At 28.7% G+C, this 15,987-nt stretch overlaps 1 protein-coding gene across 1 annotated transcript; it reads left to right on the top strand.

Annotated features, from left to right (window-relative positions):
* The first annotated feature begins 7,044 nt into the window (after nucleotides 1-7,044).
* Nucleotides 7,045-13,569, top strand: LOC113366848 (ATP-binding cassette sub-family A member 3-like). The gene is made up of 9 exons (XM_026608500.1): nucleotides 7,045-7,108; nucleotides 7,327-7,439; nucleotides 11,598-11,735; nucleotides 11,809-11,956; nucleotides 12,083-12,293; nucleotides 12,570-12,725; nucleotides 12,815-12,881; nucleotides 12,972-13,257; nucleotides 13,454-13,569. Exons 1-9 carry the CDS (start codon nucleotides 7,045-7,047, stop codon nucleotides 13,567-13,569), a joined length of 1,299 nt encoding a protein of 432 aa, XP_026464285.1.
* The last annotated feature ends 2,418 nt before the right edge of the window (nucleotides 13,570-15,987 follow it).

Here is a 15,987-nt window from a genome sequence, read left to right on the forward strand (position 1 = left end):
ATAACTGGTGGAACTTTCCATATTGTAATCTAAATTTTTTAAGAGCTCAGGAAAAATTTTTTTGAACATTTTTGAAAATTTCAGAAATTTATATAGTGAAAATTCAATTTCCATTCATATCGGTTAATCTATACCGTCGAAAATATCTGATTTTCAACCAAATGCCAAATAGCATTTTTTAAACTTTACCTTTGGATCTCCGAAACCGTTCGACATGCCTTTGCCAAAATTCAAGTGATTGCTTATTACGTCAATATAAGTGAAATGTTTTTTGAATCATTCAAATCGAAGACTCCGTTCTCTCAAAACCCGAAATGCATATGCAAGCAATAAATATCCAATTTAATGGCGGTTCGAGATAATAATTCGACCTTGTTCATATAAAAGAAGAATCTAAAAAGACTTTTGTTATATGAGATTTAAAGTTTAAATATTTCCGAGCAACTTAAATTCAAGTGTATAACAGATATCAACAGCGCTTATGTTTCAATACCAAAAACTTATTTTATTGTGTTAAAAATAACTTATGTTATTTTAAAAGTACATATTGGTATTAACCCTTTCCACTCGCTAATTCCGAGATTTATATGAATTTTATCGCCAGAGCGGCGGCATCCGAGTGAAACGGGTTAATACCGCCAAAAATTTAGACGTTATGCCGGTTTTTTCGTATTTCGTATGGCATTTTGTAATGGTTACTCTGGGTTACTCGTTATTTTACAATGAAATTTTTAATTTTTGTTCAACCGAATGTATGCTAAGATATCACGTAGGCATTTTCTAAACGTTTTTAGATCATAAAAAATGAACATCTACTTAATAATTTAAATTAAGATTCGTTCATATTTCCGACTAATCTGACAACGTATAAATTACAACACATTAATGGTAACAAACGTAAAAATGCGCATCTGTACTATGATAAAGCTTCTCCTTTTAGGAGTTTTCCAGGTATGACTTTAAAATACTTGTTTTGAAAAATGTATTCAATCGACTTTTTATAATTGTAGATGTTCGGAAATGTTTCCATTAGCACCTCGTTGGATGTGGGTCTTGTATTAGTGGGATCATTTGTGTTTCTGTACATAAGCAAACCTGACAGAAAAATATTTTCTCCAGCTGAAATGGATCTAAGAGATGTTGACTTCGTAATTTTTAATTATGTGCACTGTTTCTTGGTGTATAACCAATCGACGTGCATTTTATAGTAATTGCATTTAGAGTGAAACTCTAATAAGTATTATTGATTTTAGGGAGTGTTGTATGAACACAGACGTATTAAGTTGATGTATTGCCCAAGTAATCTACAGCCTGCACCTTCATTAATGCAAATGACACACCAGCTATTGAATACTGATGGTGGTAAGTAATTTTTATTATAATAAGTTATGCTTTCTGCAAGCAGTCAAGATTATGCTTATGTTGTACGAAATAAAAATGATGTATATGAACACTTCATTTTTTCCGAAGAATTATCTGATTGTTTTTGGCGGATAGAAGTAGGAGTTTTTTTATATTTTTGTAATAATTAATGATGTATCTGAAAATATTTAAATATAAAACTTTTAATCAGTCAATATATTGCGTTAGATAGATTTTATTGGGAATAATATCAACCAGTTTTGTCCTAAGAAATAAGAAACCATAAGCATGTTTTTACATATTTCTTTGAATGTGAATTTTTTTATGGATCATAACTATCTATAAAGGTTCAAGAAATTGAATCAATTATTCATTCATTTTCAGATTTGGAAGCTTTCCATGATCGTGAAGAAATGGAAATTGAAGTGAAAAAATATTTATTCAACAAGTTATATAATGATACTGGTTATACTGCAATTGGTATAAACTTTTTAAACGTTACACCTGAACTTGTGAAATACGAAATTATATCAAGTAGATTTTTCGCAAATGATAGAGAATATGCTGTGCGTCAAGACTATGGCCCATTTATATCATTTACAGGTGAACAAATATATATATAAATATATATATATATATATATATATATATATATATATATATTAATTTACCTAAAAACCTATTCAACAGAACAATATAGGACGTCCGGTGTAGCAGGTGTTATGTTTTTTATTGACTATACGTTTTCGAGTTTAATGAGCCCTCAAATGCCACCTCTTGAAGTAAGTATAACAGGAAACTATTATTTATTAAAATGCAATAACAATGTAAGACAAATAATTTTCAGCTAAAATTCATTTATTTTCCACACGAGTTCACTGGTAAAGAAACAGAAATTAGAAGATATGCCATAGGAATTGCAAAAGTTTTGGTGTGCCTGGTATTAATCGTATACAGTTTCCAAATGATTGAACTAATGCAAATTCGAATATCAGGTTTTAGGGTGAGCGCTACAATAATATGAGTAAAATCTCGCTTATCCGGCACTTTGATAGACAGATTCCTCCAATTATCCGACACGCTCAGCTACCGACGCGCTGGCCATTTTTTTTGGAAATTAGTCCAATAGATTACTAGAAACCCAAAAATTCCTCTGGTTTTTAATAGTGCCGAATTGGTTAGATTCTATTGTAAATATATTTTATGATGTTCAATCAGACACATTCAACCGTATCATTACACAAACTAATGTGCACGATTAATATTTATATATTGACTTCATATTCAATGTTACAGAGTGTTCACATCATGATGGGTGCATCAGCGTTTTATTATTTGCTTATGGAACATATTATGGCGAATCTTTTTCTAACTATATCATTGGTGCCTGTATCAATCTACCTTCACTATGCATTATTTGAACACGTACCTATATATTTGTTATTCATGATATTATTTTTATTCGTTCTATCAATGTTCATGTTCAGCTGTTTGATGGCGGAAATTTTTGATGATGGTGAGTACAAAATGTTCGAAAATATATTTAAAAAATTATATTAAAATATTCTAGTAATCGAGAAGTAACTAAGGTGTCCATATTTTTTACTTTCAAATAATATTGTAATTTGGCTAACACCAATTGAAAATAATTATATAATATAGGCGTTTCTTTTCAATTATTGTTTCTGTCTTATCTCTTATCAATACCTTAAAGAACTGATGAAAGCTATTTCTATCATCATAATCGATAATGGGCATTCTTGGATAAATAACCATTGATTATATTTTTTTAGCACTTTTGACAGTCGTATGCAATTATTTACCATGTTGGTTGATACATATGTCAATATTTAAAGAAGATCCCTTGAAAGGCAGTCAGCCTTTGCGGCTGATGGAATACTGGTACTTCGCAGTGCATCCAGGACCCACTTTCATCAGGGCATTTTGCGATTTATGCTATTATGAAGTTCGATGTAAGTAGATCGTTTAGATAACTAATTTATTGTTAAATGGATCATGAAACATTTGCTTTCCAAAATTAGCAATTAGCAATTTGTTATCCGCTTTTTAGTAACATATTATCCGAGTAGAATATAATTTAAAGTGATGTCGCACAATAATTGAATGATTTATTGAACAATTTAATTTCTATATTTATTACAGATCTTCAAGCATCTCTACTCGACACTCATCAATTTAAAATATATCTCTATACGCCTTCGATAATATGCAGTATATTTTTTGCGCAATATGTGGTGTACTATATACTGGCATTATTTATACATGGAATGCGAGGATATAACTACGATTATTTAGATTTGAAATATATACCGGAAAAATTATTTGCACGTGGGGTTCGTATTAATTTAATATGGCAAAATAAGATATAAATGGATTAAAATTTTTAAACAGAACAGGTATAAGTGGCATTCCGACTTTCAGCAAGTTATTTGAGGTAACTTGCCTATCTTGTCTGCCGATCTTTGCACAAAACTAATCGACGATAGTTCCTAACAATTTTCATCAAATTAAATTTTTGAAATCGGTGCAGCCGTGTTTAAGAAAAGGTCCTCGTAAGGTCTAATTTTCGCTTACAAACATATGTTTTTCCTATTTTTTAGTCAAACGATTTAGAATGACTTTAAACATAGAGAAGACTTAAAAATTGCAAATCTGATTTTCAGACAAAAACTTCTCATTAAAGAAGTTAATAACAATTTATTATTTAAATAATAAATGTGATACTAAAATTTTGTGTGCGATGTTCTTAACCAAAACATGGTGTAAGTTATGATATATTCAATGATGCATTGCTTTCTTGAAAATCTTTTCGACCACGTTAAAAATATTTTTATCAACTAGTTTAAAAACTTATAGTATTATCAATTGAAATAAAATCGAGCTAATCATTTTTTCGCAGCTTTTTATGAACAGAAGATTTAGAAACATATATCCTGAAACACAAAATGATAGGGTTGTCCTCCAAGTGACGGATAAAAATGAAGCACCAGCCATATGTTTAAATAACATTCACAAAATACACGTGAACCTTGTTGGTAATATTCAAAAAAAAATCTACATAAAGGATATATAATTTATATTACAAATTGAAGATCTAAGATTATTCAATTAAATATTACAGGAAGAGTTTCATCAATTTTGCAAGGAATTTCTTTGAATATATATAAATACCAAATAACTGCTATTAGGACAATACGGCTCAGGAAAAAGTACTTTGGCTTCAATTCTAGCAGGTAAGTCTAATTTTTAACAAAAAGAATTGAAAAGAAAAAAAAAACAGATTTTTATATTATATCGATCTATGGTATTAAATATACTATTGCATAAATATATTATGAAATTTTCCATTTATTATTATATTTACAGGAATAGTAGAGCAAACTAGTGGCGAAATAATTCTTGATGGACAAGCCGTTAAAAATAAACGACTTCTTCGTACAATGATAGGATTGAGTAATAGTCATTTGATGTATATTCATTATTTCACTGTTATACAGCAGTTGATTTATTTTCGAAGGGTAAATAATATAATTCATGCCTGTTATTTATACTTGCTACAATATACAAGTGTTATTTTTTTTAAATCTTCGAGTTGGTTTGTTGTACTTCTTAATTTTGTGAATTTGTATATTGGTTAATGCTAATTTAATTTATAATAATAGTAATTACTCATGTTTCCTATTTAAGAATGGAATATAGTCTAACTAGATTCTTATAATTGAACCAATTATGATTCGCATGATTCGATTTATATGGATGTCAGAAGTATTATTTAGCGTAATTTGATTAAGTATTTTACTATATTATCTAATTTCTGTGTGTGATTGCAGCTGAAAGGTTCGAGTAAAGAAGAGGCAAAGATGGAAGCTATGGATATATTAAATTTGGTTGAATTAGAACGATATAAAAATTTTGTTGTTGCTGACTGCCATTAGTTTTAAGAAAAAAAGTGAGTATAATTAACTACAATCCACTCCATCCAAATTTAATATTATAGCTTGTATCTATGTATATACTGTATTGTAATATACATAAAATAGAATTGTGTTCAAAACAAAATGATTTTCCTCATCATCACTAAAATGTGAATTCTTTATTGTATTTATAGAAATTCTAAATTTTATTTATAGATTATATTGTCATGGACGAACCACTGCTAAGAGAAATGGATTTAAACGCAAGACAAGAAATAGTGGAGAATAATTATGGTTAAGTTTCAATTTGAAAATTCAACAAATTTTATTCGAATGACTATATATAATGTATTCTTTAGAAACTACGTGGTACAAAAACAGTAATAATTACTACAGATAACATGTTAGAAGCTGATGTTTTAGGTAGTGATAACAAATACAATGATTATTTACTGATTGTTCAAAATTTATGATGATGGACTGAGTAGTGCAGCTTAAAGTAAAAAACTTTGGATTCTTCTGAGTTTGAACATTTTTTTATAATAATATTTTTTTATAGCTGACAGAGTTGCTATTTTAGTTCATGGAAAACTTGCTTGTAATGGAAGTATATATTTCTTGAAAATGCATTAGGGCATTGGCTACAATTTAACGATTAGTAAATTAGACTTTGTTTCGTCGAAACAAATTGAGGAGTATGTTAGACTTATTTTGCCGAAAGCAGTTTAAAGGTAATCATATTATTTTTTTTAAACAATTTAGCAAAATGTTACATTGCCCAGTTTTATCCAAAGTTATTAAATGACTAACACCACGGAATTTATGATCAGTTGTTTAAATTATACATTACATAATATTTTAGCACACGGTATTTAACGTGATAAGATTTATCTGCCTTTGGAAATGGTTGTCAATTTTGCTGATTTCTTCGTGGCTTTGGCTCAAGACAAATATAACGTTGGCATCGAACGAGTTGAACTTTCGATTGTACCCCTGGAAGAAGTATTTCTCACGTAAGTCATTTTTCTCAAACCAATATTGACCCAAACCCGATAATAATGATTCTGTAATTCGCATTGTTTCTGAGCTTTTCATAATACGGTTTTCATATTACACGGTGCGCATTTAACACGTGATATATATATATATATATATATATATATATATACTTATTATATAAAATTTATTATTATTTTTTTATTTAATATATACACACACACATATATATATATATATATATATATATATATATAACAATTTAAATACAATATAATACAGAATCATCGAGACTCATGAAGGAATGCAATCGACAAACGTGATGTCTCAAATGATGAGTCAGAAGTCACTTTCTGGTAAAAAATTGATAATATTTTTTAATTCAAATAATACTAATGACACAATTCTCTAACAGATGCTAAACGAAAAATTTCGTAGAAAACCTAACCATTTACGTACATTACTTACGAAGAATTTCTTATGCTGGTGGAAAGATCGAGGTTGTTTCTGCATATGGTAGATATAAGTTTCAAAGTAGAAATAAGACAAGTTTAAATATGAGTTTGAAATTTAATTTAAATAATTCTGTGTTAGGTACTCAATATACTTTTTAAACCACTAGCATCATATTATTATTTTTGAGAGATCCGGTTTATCCGGAAACATTTACTAGAACAATGGATCTTCGTGCTGATCCTGGCTCAGAATATTCTACCATGTTGATAGTAAAACCAGAAAATATGCTGATACGATGGAGTCTATGAAAGATCAATTTCAGTTCTCAACCACCGAAGTGGATGAAGACATGTTCACAGGTATATTTTATTAATAAAACCAAAACAAAAAATATCGATTTTAACGCGCATTAACTATTTATCTAACGTCAAATTGAATTTTTATGGATAAGCTACCATAATCAGTCAAATTTTATTTCACTTACTGTAGAAGAAATTTATGTTTTCGCCAGAAAATTCGATTATTTGACATATTTCTATTCGCTATATTTAAATTTAACTTTTTTTTTTATTATCAGAGTTGTTAAACTTGGCGGATGAAGACTTCGAAAGATTTTGTTACGATGTGAAGATTGGAGTTGATATTAACGAACAAAAAGATGATGATGGAACGTTGTTTCACAATATTCGAGTTTACTACAATCATTTATCTTTGCATGGAATTGCATATGCACTAAATTTTTTTAACAATCTTGTATTGAAAACACATGGATATTTTAAAAATGGGACATTCATTGCTTTAAATGTTCCTGTGTCAGGAATAATGAAAAAGTAAGTAATATATATATATATATATATATATATATATATATATATATATATATTTATATATGTTTATGGTAATTTTTTGTCCACAGAGAAAATTTTTCATCAATCAAATCTTAGTAGCAATCTCCTTACTTCGATATTTTATATGAACTTTGTTTTTCCAACAGGTGAATATATAATACTAATACTATAAACAAATGAGCAAACTTAAATATTTTTATTTATTTACCAAAAAATCGTGATTCCATTAAGAACTGGATGTCGTCTAAAGGCGATACTCCTAGGGAGAGGGTTAACAACAATTTACAGAGCGAAAATTCATAATGAGTATCTTCAAAATAATAAATATTCAAATATCGCAAATTTATCAATAAAAAAGATTAAATGATATTTAATCAAGTACTTTTAAACAATTTAACTGCATATAAAGTAGATATATAGCCTTAATTAACTTCCCGAAGGAGAAGTTTATGTTTTCATCAAAAAATCCGAATCGCTAATTTTATGTTTTCTCGACGTTTCAAGCCATTCTGAATCGAATGAGACCAAATTTGGAAAAAGTATGTGTGTGTGTGTGTGTGTGTGTGTGTGTGTGTGTGTGTGTGGGTGTGTTGTGTGTGTATGTGAACAGATTTTGCCGTAAATCGACGTTTTCTCGAAAACGGCTGGGGTCGATTTCAAAAATTTAAAAGCCATTCGATGTATCTCGACGAGAACTATTGTTTGTCAGGTTTGTGCGACGATCGGCCAAGCCGTTCTTTATAATGGCAGAAAAGTGAAAAAAATTTCGTCTACGTTTAGCCCGCAATTCTGAATCGATTTTGAAAATCAAAACCGTTCGAAAGATATTGGTTGGGAATCGTGCTTGATTAGTTTTTGGTAGAGATCGGCCGGGCCGTTTTCTTGTAATAAAGTTTAAAAAATCTAAATTTTAAAGTATAAAGTTTTAAAAAAAAAATTTCGACGATTTTTATGATTATTTTTTTGACGATAGATACCATAGTCTTCTAGAACATACTACAATATTACGGCCCTACGACCACTGGTTCAGCTGTGAAAATTCGTCAAAGTTTGCAAAAATCAGTATGGTCTTTTTGGCATTTGTCAAAATTAGACTTTTGATCGACGTTTTCTCAAAAACGCCTGAACCGATTTTAGAAATTTAAAAGCCATTTGATGTATTTCGGTGAGGACTATCGTTTGTCAGTTTTGTGCAACGATCTGCCAAGCCGTTTCTTTGTAATTTGAAAAAAACTTTTCGTCCACATTTAAGCTCATCCTACCGAACGATTTTAAAAAATCAAAAACTGTTCGAAAGATATTAGTTGGGAATGGTACTGATTAATTTTAGGTGAAAATCTACCGAGCCGTTTTCTTGTAATTAACTGTTGAAAAAAAGTGTTAAATTTTCGTCGACATTTAAGCTCATCCTACCGAACCGATTTTAAAAATCAAAAACTGTTCGAAAGATATTAAGTGGGAATCGTACTGATTAATTTTAGGTGAAAATCTACCGAGCCGTTTTCTTGTAATTAACTGTTGAAAAAAAGTGTTAAATTTTCGTCGACATTTAAGCTCATCCTACCGAACCGATTTTAAAAAATCAAAAACTGTTCGAAAGATATTAGTTGGGAATGGTACTGATTAATTTTAGGTGAAAATCTACCGAGCCGTTTTCTTGTAATTAACTGTTGAAAAAAAAACTAAGCCGATTTTCATGGAAATTTTTTTGGCGATATACATCATGGTCTTATAGAACTTACTGTAATATTGCGGCCTTACAACAAGTAGTTTAATCTTAAAAATTCGTCAAACTTTGCTAAAATTATTATCGTTTTTTTTTAAAGTAGGATTAATGAAGAATATTATTTACACATTTTTTTGATTAAGTCGATTATTTACACATATCGGGAAGTTCATGTAACTTGCCTCAAGGCTAAATACCAAACCAACTAGTTTGTGTCTATTTTTAGCATTACTAATAAATACACTACGTTTTGTAAAACTGCCGCAAAAGGAAAGATTGACTTTTTTTCAACACCAGATATTACTCGCCGGCGTCCCACGATTTAAATATTGGATATCATTATTTATGATGGACTTGACACTTTACATTTTAATCTCGAATTTCACTATATTAACTTTATATTTCCTGAATGGCATCGAAGATATCCAAGTTTTGGGTAAATACTGATTCTTATGAATTCCCAACCTTTAATTTAGTTGATGCAAATTTTTGTTTCAGGTTATGTTTTGCTACTAGTATTGTTTTTTGGAATCTGTGCCATCTTATTTTCTTATATATTGAGCTTTACGAATGCTAAGTTGTCCAAAATTTATAGCATAATGATTGTCATGAATATATCAGGTATGTATTTAAATATATTTGATGCAAATGAATACTTAACAGTGTCAACACTCTAGTATGCAGTACTATTAGTACACGCAATATATAGAGATATTCTGTTATGAATTGAATAAAATTAATTTTTAGAACTCAATGAAATGTTTAAAGTGAATTACATTTAGTTAATACAATTCCTATAAGCTCTGCCATTTAAAAAATTCTGCATTTCTACATGATGGGTATACTCGTCTATCACAGCTAACTGGTTTAATGATAAATCTCCTAGCAAAATTTCCCTTATACATAATATTGGATATTAACTTTTAATGATTAATAGATGTAAATATTACATATATTTCAGTGAGTACAGTTTCCCTAGTTCTTTATTGGTTTCGTGACATTTATAAATATGGATTAGACATCTTAGATGGAGTGCTGATGATAAATCCGATGTATGCGATGTCTTTGGGTCTTGTCATTTTTCAAATCGTTAATTTTGACAAAAGAAGATGTTTTTACTTGAAAGATTTTCTAACCTGTGATACAATAATCAGTAACGAACAAAAAGCTTGCTGTGGTAAGAAATGTTTGTTGATGATTTTTCATACATTTTGAGAAAAAAAATCCAGTTCTATTTTTCTTAACATTCATCTGATTTATAAGATATATTTAATTTACTATTTATCATGTGTATTTTTAACGTCTAAAGAAAAGATTGTTTGTACCAAGAAATCCAACTTTTTAAATTGGAAAAGCATGCGTGTGCATATGTATGCATGTGAAGTTTTTTATGATTTAATGAGAGTATACTATAATAAAAGTATATTCAATGTGGTATATCACGGGTATTTAAATCAAGATTATAGTTAAATATCAATAGATACATTGCTTAATACTTTTTCAAGTAGAAAAATAAATCAAACAACTTTCTACAATATTTGCCAATACTTTCAGAAATGGTTTGTGATGATCAAAAATGTATTTATACACATAACAGATATCTGAATCAATCTCTTCCTCCAGTAATAATGCTAGTTTTGAATATTGTTTGTTACTGTGTAAGTATTAAAATATACTTTCTACTCGAATTACATTATGAATAAGAACTTATGATAATTTCATAATATTTTTACAGTTTATATTATATTATATTATCAATAAAAAATCATATCATGTAACAACATCCAAGAAAAAAGCCCGCATCGATAAGATAAAACCAAATATTGATGATTTAGATGTGTTTGTAGAAAGAAAAATTGTTGAAAGTACACTAAAAGGTAAATGATTAAGTAACAAATATTATAAATAATTTTCTAATCTTGTAATTGTTTCAGATAAATGGCAGCAAGAAGTACTCTATTACGTACGCGATCTTAAGAAAATCTCGAAGAATAAAATTCATTTGCGGGGCATAAACTTTTATGTAGAGGTTGTCATAATTTTTATGTACTGTTACATATTTTAATTTAAATAATTTTAATTTTTATTTTAATGATATTTATTAAATTCAATGATCTCGAACGATGATCAACTAATTGTGTGTTACACATCAGTCTTTCATTGATATCAAAAAGGCCTAACCGTAATTTTGGAATGGCCTAGAATTTACACTCTAAATATTTAATTAATATTACCTACTGCTTATAATATATTATATCATTAATATCTTTGAAGCCTGGTCAATGCTTTGGCATTTGCGGGGAAGATGGTCCAAGCAAAAGAGTACTATACGAAATATTAGTTGGCTTAGATAATCCATCGGCAGGTGATGCTTATTTGATGAACTTAAGCCTTATGAAAGATAGAAAAAAAGTAAATATATAATTTTGAACTACTAATTAATCATGCTTCGATTATATCTAATGTATTTTCCTTTTTTTCTTAGTATATGAGAAATATCGGTTTTAGTCCATGTGAAAGTGCTTTATTTACTGCTCTGACTGGACGAGAAGTTGTGACATTTTTCACATCATTGCTAGGATTATCTCGCCATTATCAGGCAAAGGAAATCGATTTTTGGATTTCATTTTTAGGTAGAAAAATAATTTTTTGCACGACAAATCATGTAACTCACTGCTTGGAGAGTATATTATATATTATTTCATATCCTGGTGACCACTTGTATAGAATTTTATAAAAAAAAAACAATTTATTTTCAGGATTAACTAAAATACAGGACTATCCTTGCTACAGATACGCACCAGGAATAAAAATGAAAATGAGTATTTTCATAGCATATTTATCAAACGCACCAATAATAATTTTGGACCACCCAACAAAGTCTGTTGACCCAGTATCGAAACATGGCATTTATACTTTATTGGAGTATGTTCAAAGATCAGGAAAGGCGATCGTTATGATATCAGACAGGTAAAAATCCATTTATAATAGACATATCGTACAAGAACATTAATAATATAGAAAAGTTTAGTAGTTGATGGCTACTAACATTAACGTTTGATCAAAAACCTTATGACAGCCTACACTTGGAAACATTTTTTATCTATACTTTTGAGTAAAAATACTGCTTGATATCAGATTGACCGTGTGTATCTGGAGCTTTGTGAATACTCAATTTAAAGCAAAAGACAAAAAGAATTAGATTTAAGTCTCATTATATAAATAAAATAAAAATATTTACAACAGCATGTCCGATTGTGATTTGTTATGCTCCCGATTGGCGATTTTAGCAAGAGGCCAATTCAAATGTATTGGAAAAATACAAGATTTGAAAGAGCGATTTGGTGTTGGATACACGGCGATAGTTAAAACTAGAGCAACAGACAGTGGAGAATTTAATATGTAAATGTTGAAATAATAATAAAATTAATTCTATAAATTTAAATAATATTCTAAGGCTTAAATTATATATATTTTTTAATTGTATCCAGGAAGCTCCAAGATTTAAAATCAGATCTGACCGTGAGACTGACTGGCCAATTGAGAAGTAGCGTTGCAGTAAATCTTATATTTTTATATACAAATAATTTATATATATATATATATATATATATATATATATATATATATCCTATTATTATTACCCAGGGAGTATTGCACTACCAGCTGATGGATCCAAAACTCAACTGGGCATCTATTTTTCGTTCCATGGAGTTGCTGAAGGAGACCCATGATATTGTAGAAGATTATGCGGTGACAGAATGTTCTTTACAAGAAATGTATTTCCATTTTACCGAAGCATGGAAGAAAAATGCACCAAAGACTTTCGAAAAACCACCGAGCAAAAAACAAGTAATGAAAGCCTTCGAGATCAAATTGGAACGCGAAAAGGTCAAGAGCAAGAAAAGAGTCATTTTGGATTTGAAAAGAATGGGTAAGATATTAGGGATAGTGTCAGCATAATATATATTAATTGATTGGTTGTTTTTTATGATGACCATGTTAGAGATATTTTAGAGTAACTCATTGTAAGATTTGAGAAAAGCAAAATATATTTTTTAAAATACAACATCAATATAGAATCTATCTATGTTATTTAATGAATGTTATACTAAATATTTTAATTTTAGGTTCTATGGATTCCATAGATTATGGATACCACAGGCCAAGGAGATTCCTAAGGTGCGCTGAAGAATACGAAAACAAGCCAAAACCGCCGATGGCAAAAACTTGTGTTATTTCGTAAAAACGAAAACTTTTTGAATAATACATGTCTTTATGAAAAATATTGTTAAATAGAGTTATTTAAAAAGACAAGACAATGTTTGAATAAATTTGTATTTGTTTTGAGTTTTATAACACATGCTTTTTCAAATAGCAAATGAACAAGTTGACTCTCGATTATGAGATATTTATGCAGAATTCATGAATTTTATTTCAGCTGCATCGATTTCATTAATTTGAAAATATATTTCAATAAAATTAAAAAGGAGGCTATTAATGAAAGATGATCAGTCGAGTCGTTTTTGTTCCTTTTTCTCAACTTTGGTCAAGTGAAAACCTTTTAAAGTCAAAATACTAAATTTTCGTGATGTTATTAGGCAAAATTAAGCCAAACTGTTTTTTCGTAATAAATTTAATTTGTTTAACAATTTTAAAAACGCGAAAACGTTTCGTTGTTTTCAAGTACATTTACGCTGAAATGAAATTCTTTCACTTTTATTTAAATTATATAAGTTATACATTTGATTGATACGAGTTATGTTTAGTAAAGAGTTATGAATATATAAATATATATTTAGTAACAATTTAATAAATATATGATTATAAAATGTTCTAACTGTTTTGAGGCAAAGTACAACCATTTTAAAATTTTAGTTGGTGCATAATCATAATATTAATAAGCAAAATTTTATTAAATTTCAAAAAGAGCAAAGCACTTCAACCTAGGTTTCATTAAATTTTATATTAAAAATACAGACTTTTTTTCGCGGATGCACAAATATACCTTCAATGAGAAATTTTTTATCAAATATTTCTAAAAAAAACGTAAACTGTAGTAAGTGGTTGTACTGTTTTAATTTGTTTTGTCGATCGAATATTTTTTTCTAATTGGCCATATAATACATTTAATATATTATGTAAATGTAATGTCACTTTATATTTCAGAATGAAAATTTTATCTTTTGTTTATCTGTTTTTGTCATAATATAACCAAATTTATTTGAAAATATCTTATATCACGTTGGCATTTCCTAAACGATTCTAGATGATAAAAAATGAATATCTACAAAATAATGTAAATTGAGATTCGTATAATATTTTTGATCAACCTCAACGTATAAATAACAGTACATTAATAGTAACAACAACGTCATAATGCGTATCTGGACCATGATAAAGCTGCTCCTTTTAGGAGTTTTTCAAGTATGACTTTAAAATATTTGTTTTGAAAAAAATTATGAAATCGACTTTTTTATAATTGTAGATGTTCGGAAATGTTTCCATCAGCACTTCATTGGATGTAGGTCTTGTATTAGTGGGATCATTTGTGTTTCTGTACGTAACCAAACCCGAAAGAAAAATATTTACTCCAGCTGAAGTGGATTTAAGAGATATTGATCAGGTGATTTTAAATTGCATGCATAATAATTCGATGTGCAATGATTTAATAATTGCATTAAAGGTTAAACAAGCTCTGAAATAAATTTAATCAAATATATTTTATCTTATCAAATATATTTTTAGGTAATGTTATTTAAGCACAGACCTATTAAACTGATGTATTGCGCAAACGACTTATCACAACAAGTCATAATGTTTATGATACATGCATCATTCTGGCATGTTCACGGTGGTGAGTAATTTTTATTAAATAAAATTTAACGTTGCGAAGATGATATCTACTAATACTTCATTTTTCCTCAATAATTATCTAATTATTTTTAGTAAATGTAAATATTCCTAAATTCCTTAATTTATATTTTTGTTATTATTATTGATATAACCAAAACTATTTCAGTTGATAACATGTAATGAGTCTATACACTACGCTAGCTGTAGTTTGATGAAAATAATCTTTACCACAATTAAATTACAACAAATTAGGGTCCATAAGCAAAATTCTGAAATATTATTTCATTTAACTAATTTCATTCAGTGTGAATTTGCGTGAATCATAAAAATATCTATATTGTCATGAGCCATGAAATTGAATCTATTTATTTTTAGGTTTGGAAGAGTTCAATGATAGTAAAACATTGGAAATTGAAGTCAAGAAATATTTATTCAACGAGTTATTTAATGATACTGGTTATACTGCAATTGGTATAAACTTCATAAACGGTTCAGGCTATGGTCCTGTGAAATACGAGATTATGTCAAGTAGATTTTTCGCAAATGATAGAGAATATGCTGTGCGTCAAGATTATGGCCCATTTATATCTTTTACAGGTGAACATACATATATATATATATATATATATATATATATATATATATATATATATATATATATATATTAGAGATGGGCTTATCATATCCGAAGCCGGATCGACTCGGATTTGACTCCGCTTTAAGGAGGAGTTATATCCGCTTAACAACTCCACGACTCCGACCACTTTGAAACCAAAATACTCGATACAAATATGTTTTATAGTGCGTT

The sequence above is a fragment of the Ctenocephalides felis genome, unplaced genomic scaffold (genome assembly GCF_003426905.1).
Source record: "Ctenocephalides felis isolate EL2017-DRISC unplaced genomic scaffold, ASM342690v1 CF-g0.4_SCAFFOLD_01170, whole genome shotgun sequence".
Taxonomy (NCBI): domain Eukaryota; kingdom Metazoa; phylum Arthropoda; class Insecta; order Siphonaptera; family Pulicidae; genus Ctenocephalides; species Ctenocephalides felis.

Bases quoted from the DNA above. Each gene is read 5' to 3' on its own strand.
- LOC113366848 (XM_026608500.1), top strand. From the start codon at position 7,045: ATGGAGTCTATGAAAGATCAATTTCAGTTCTCAACCACCGAAGTGGAT. The intron at 11,957-12,082 runs GTAGAAAAATAA...ATTTATTTTCAG, and splicing joins TTTTTGGATTTCATTTTTAG to GATTAACTAAAATACAGGAC. The intron at 13,258-13,453 runs GTAAGATATTAG...TTTTAATTTTAG, and splicing joins TTTGGATTTGAAAAGAATGG to GTTCTATGGATTCCATAGAT.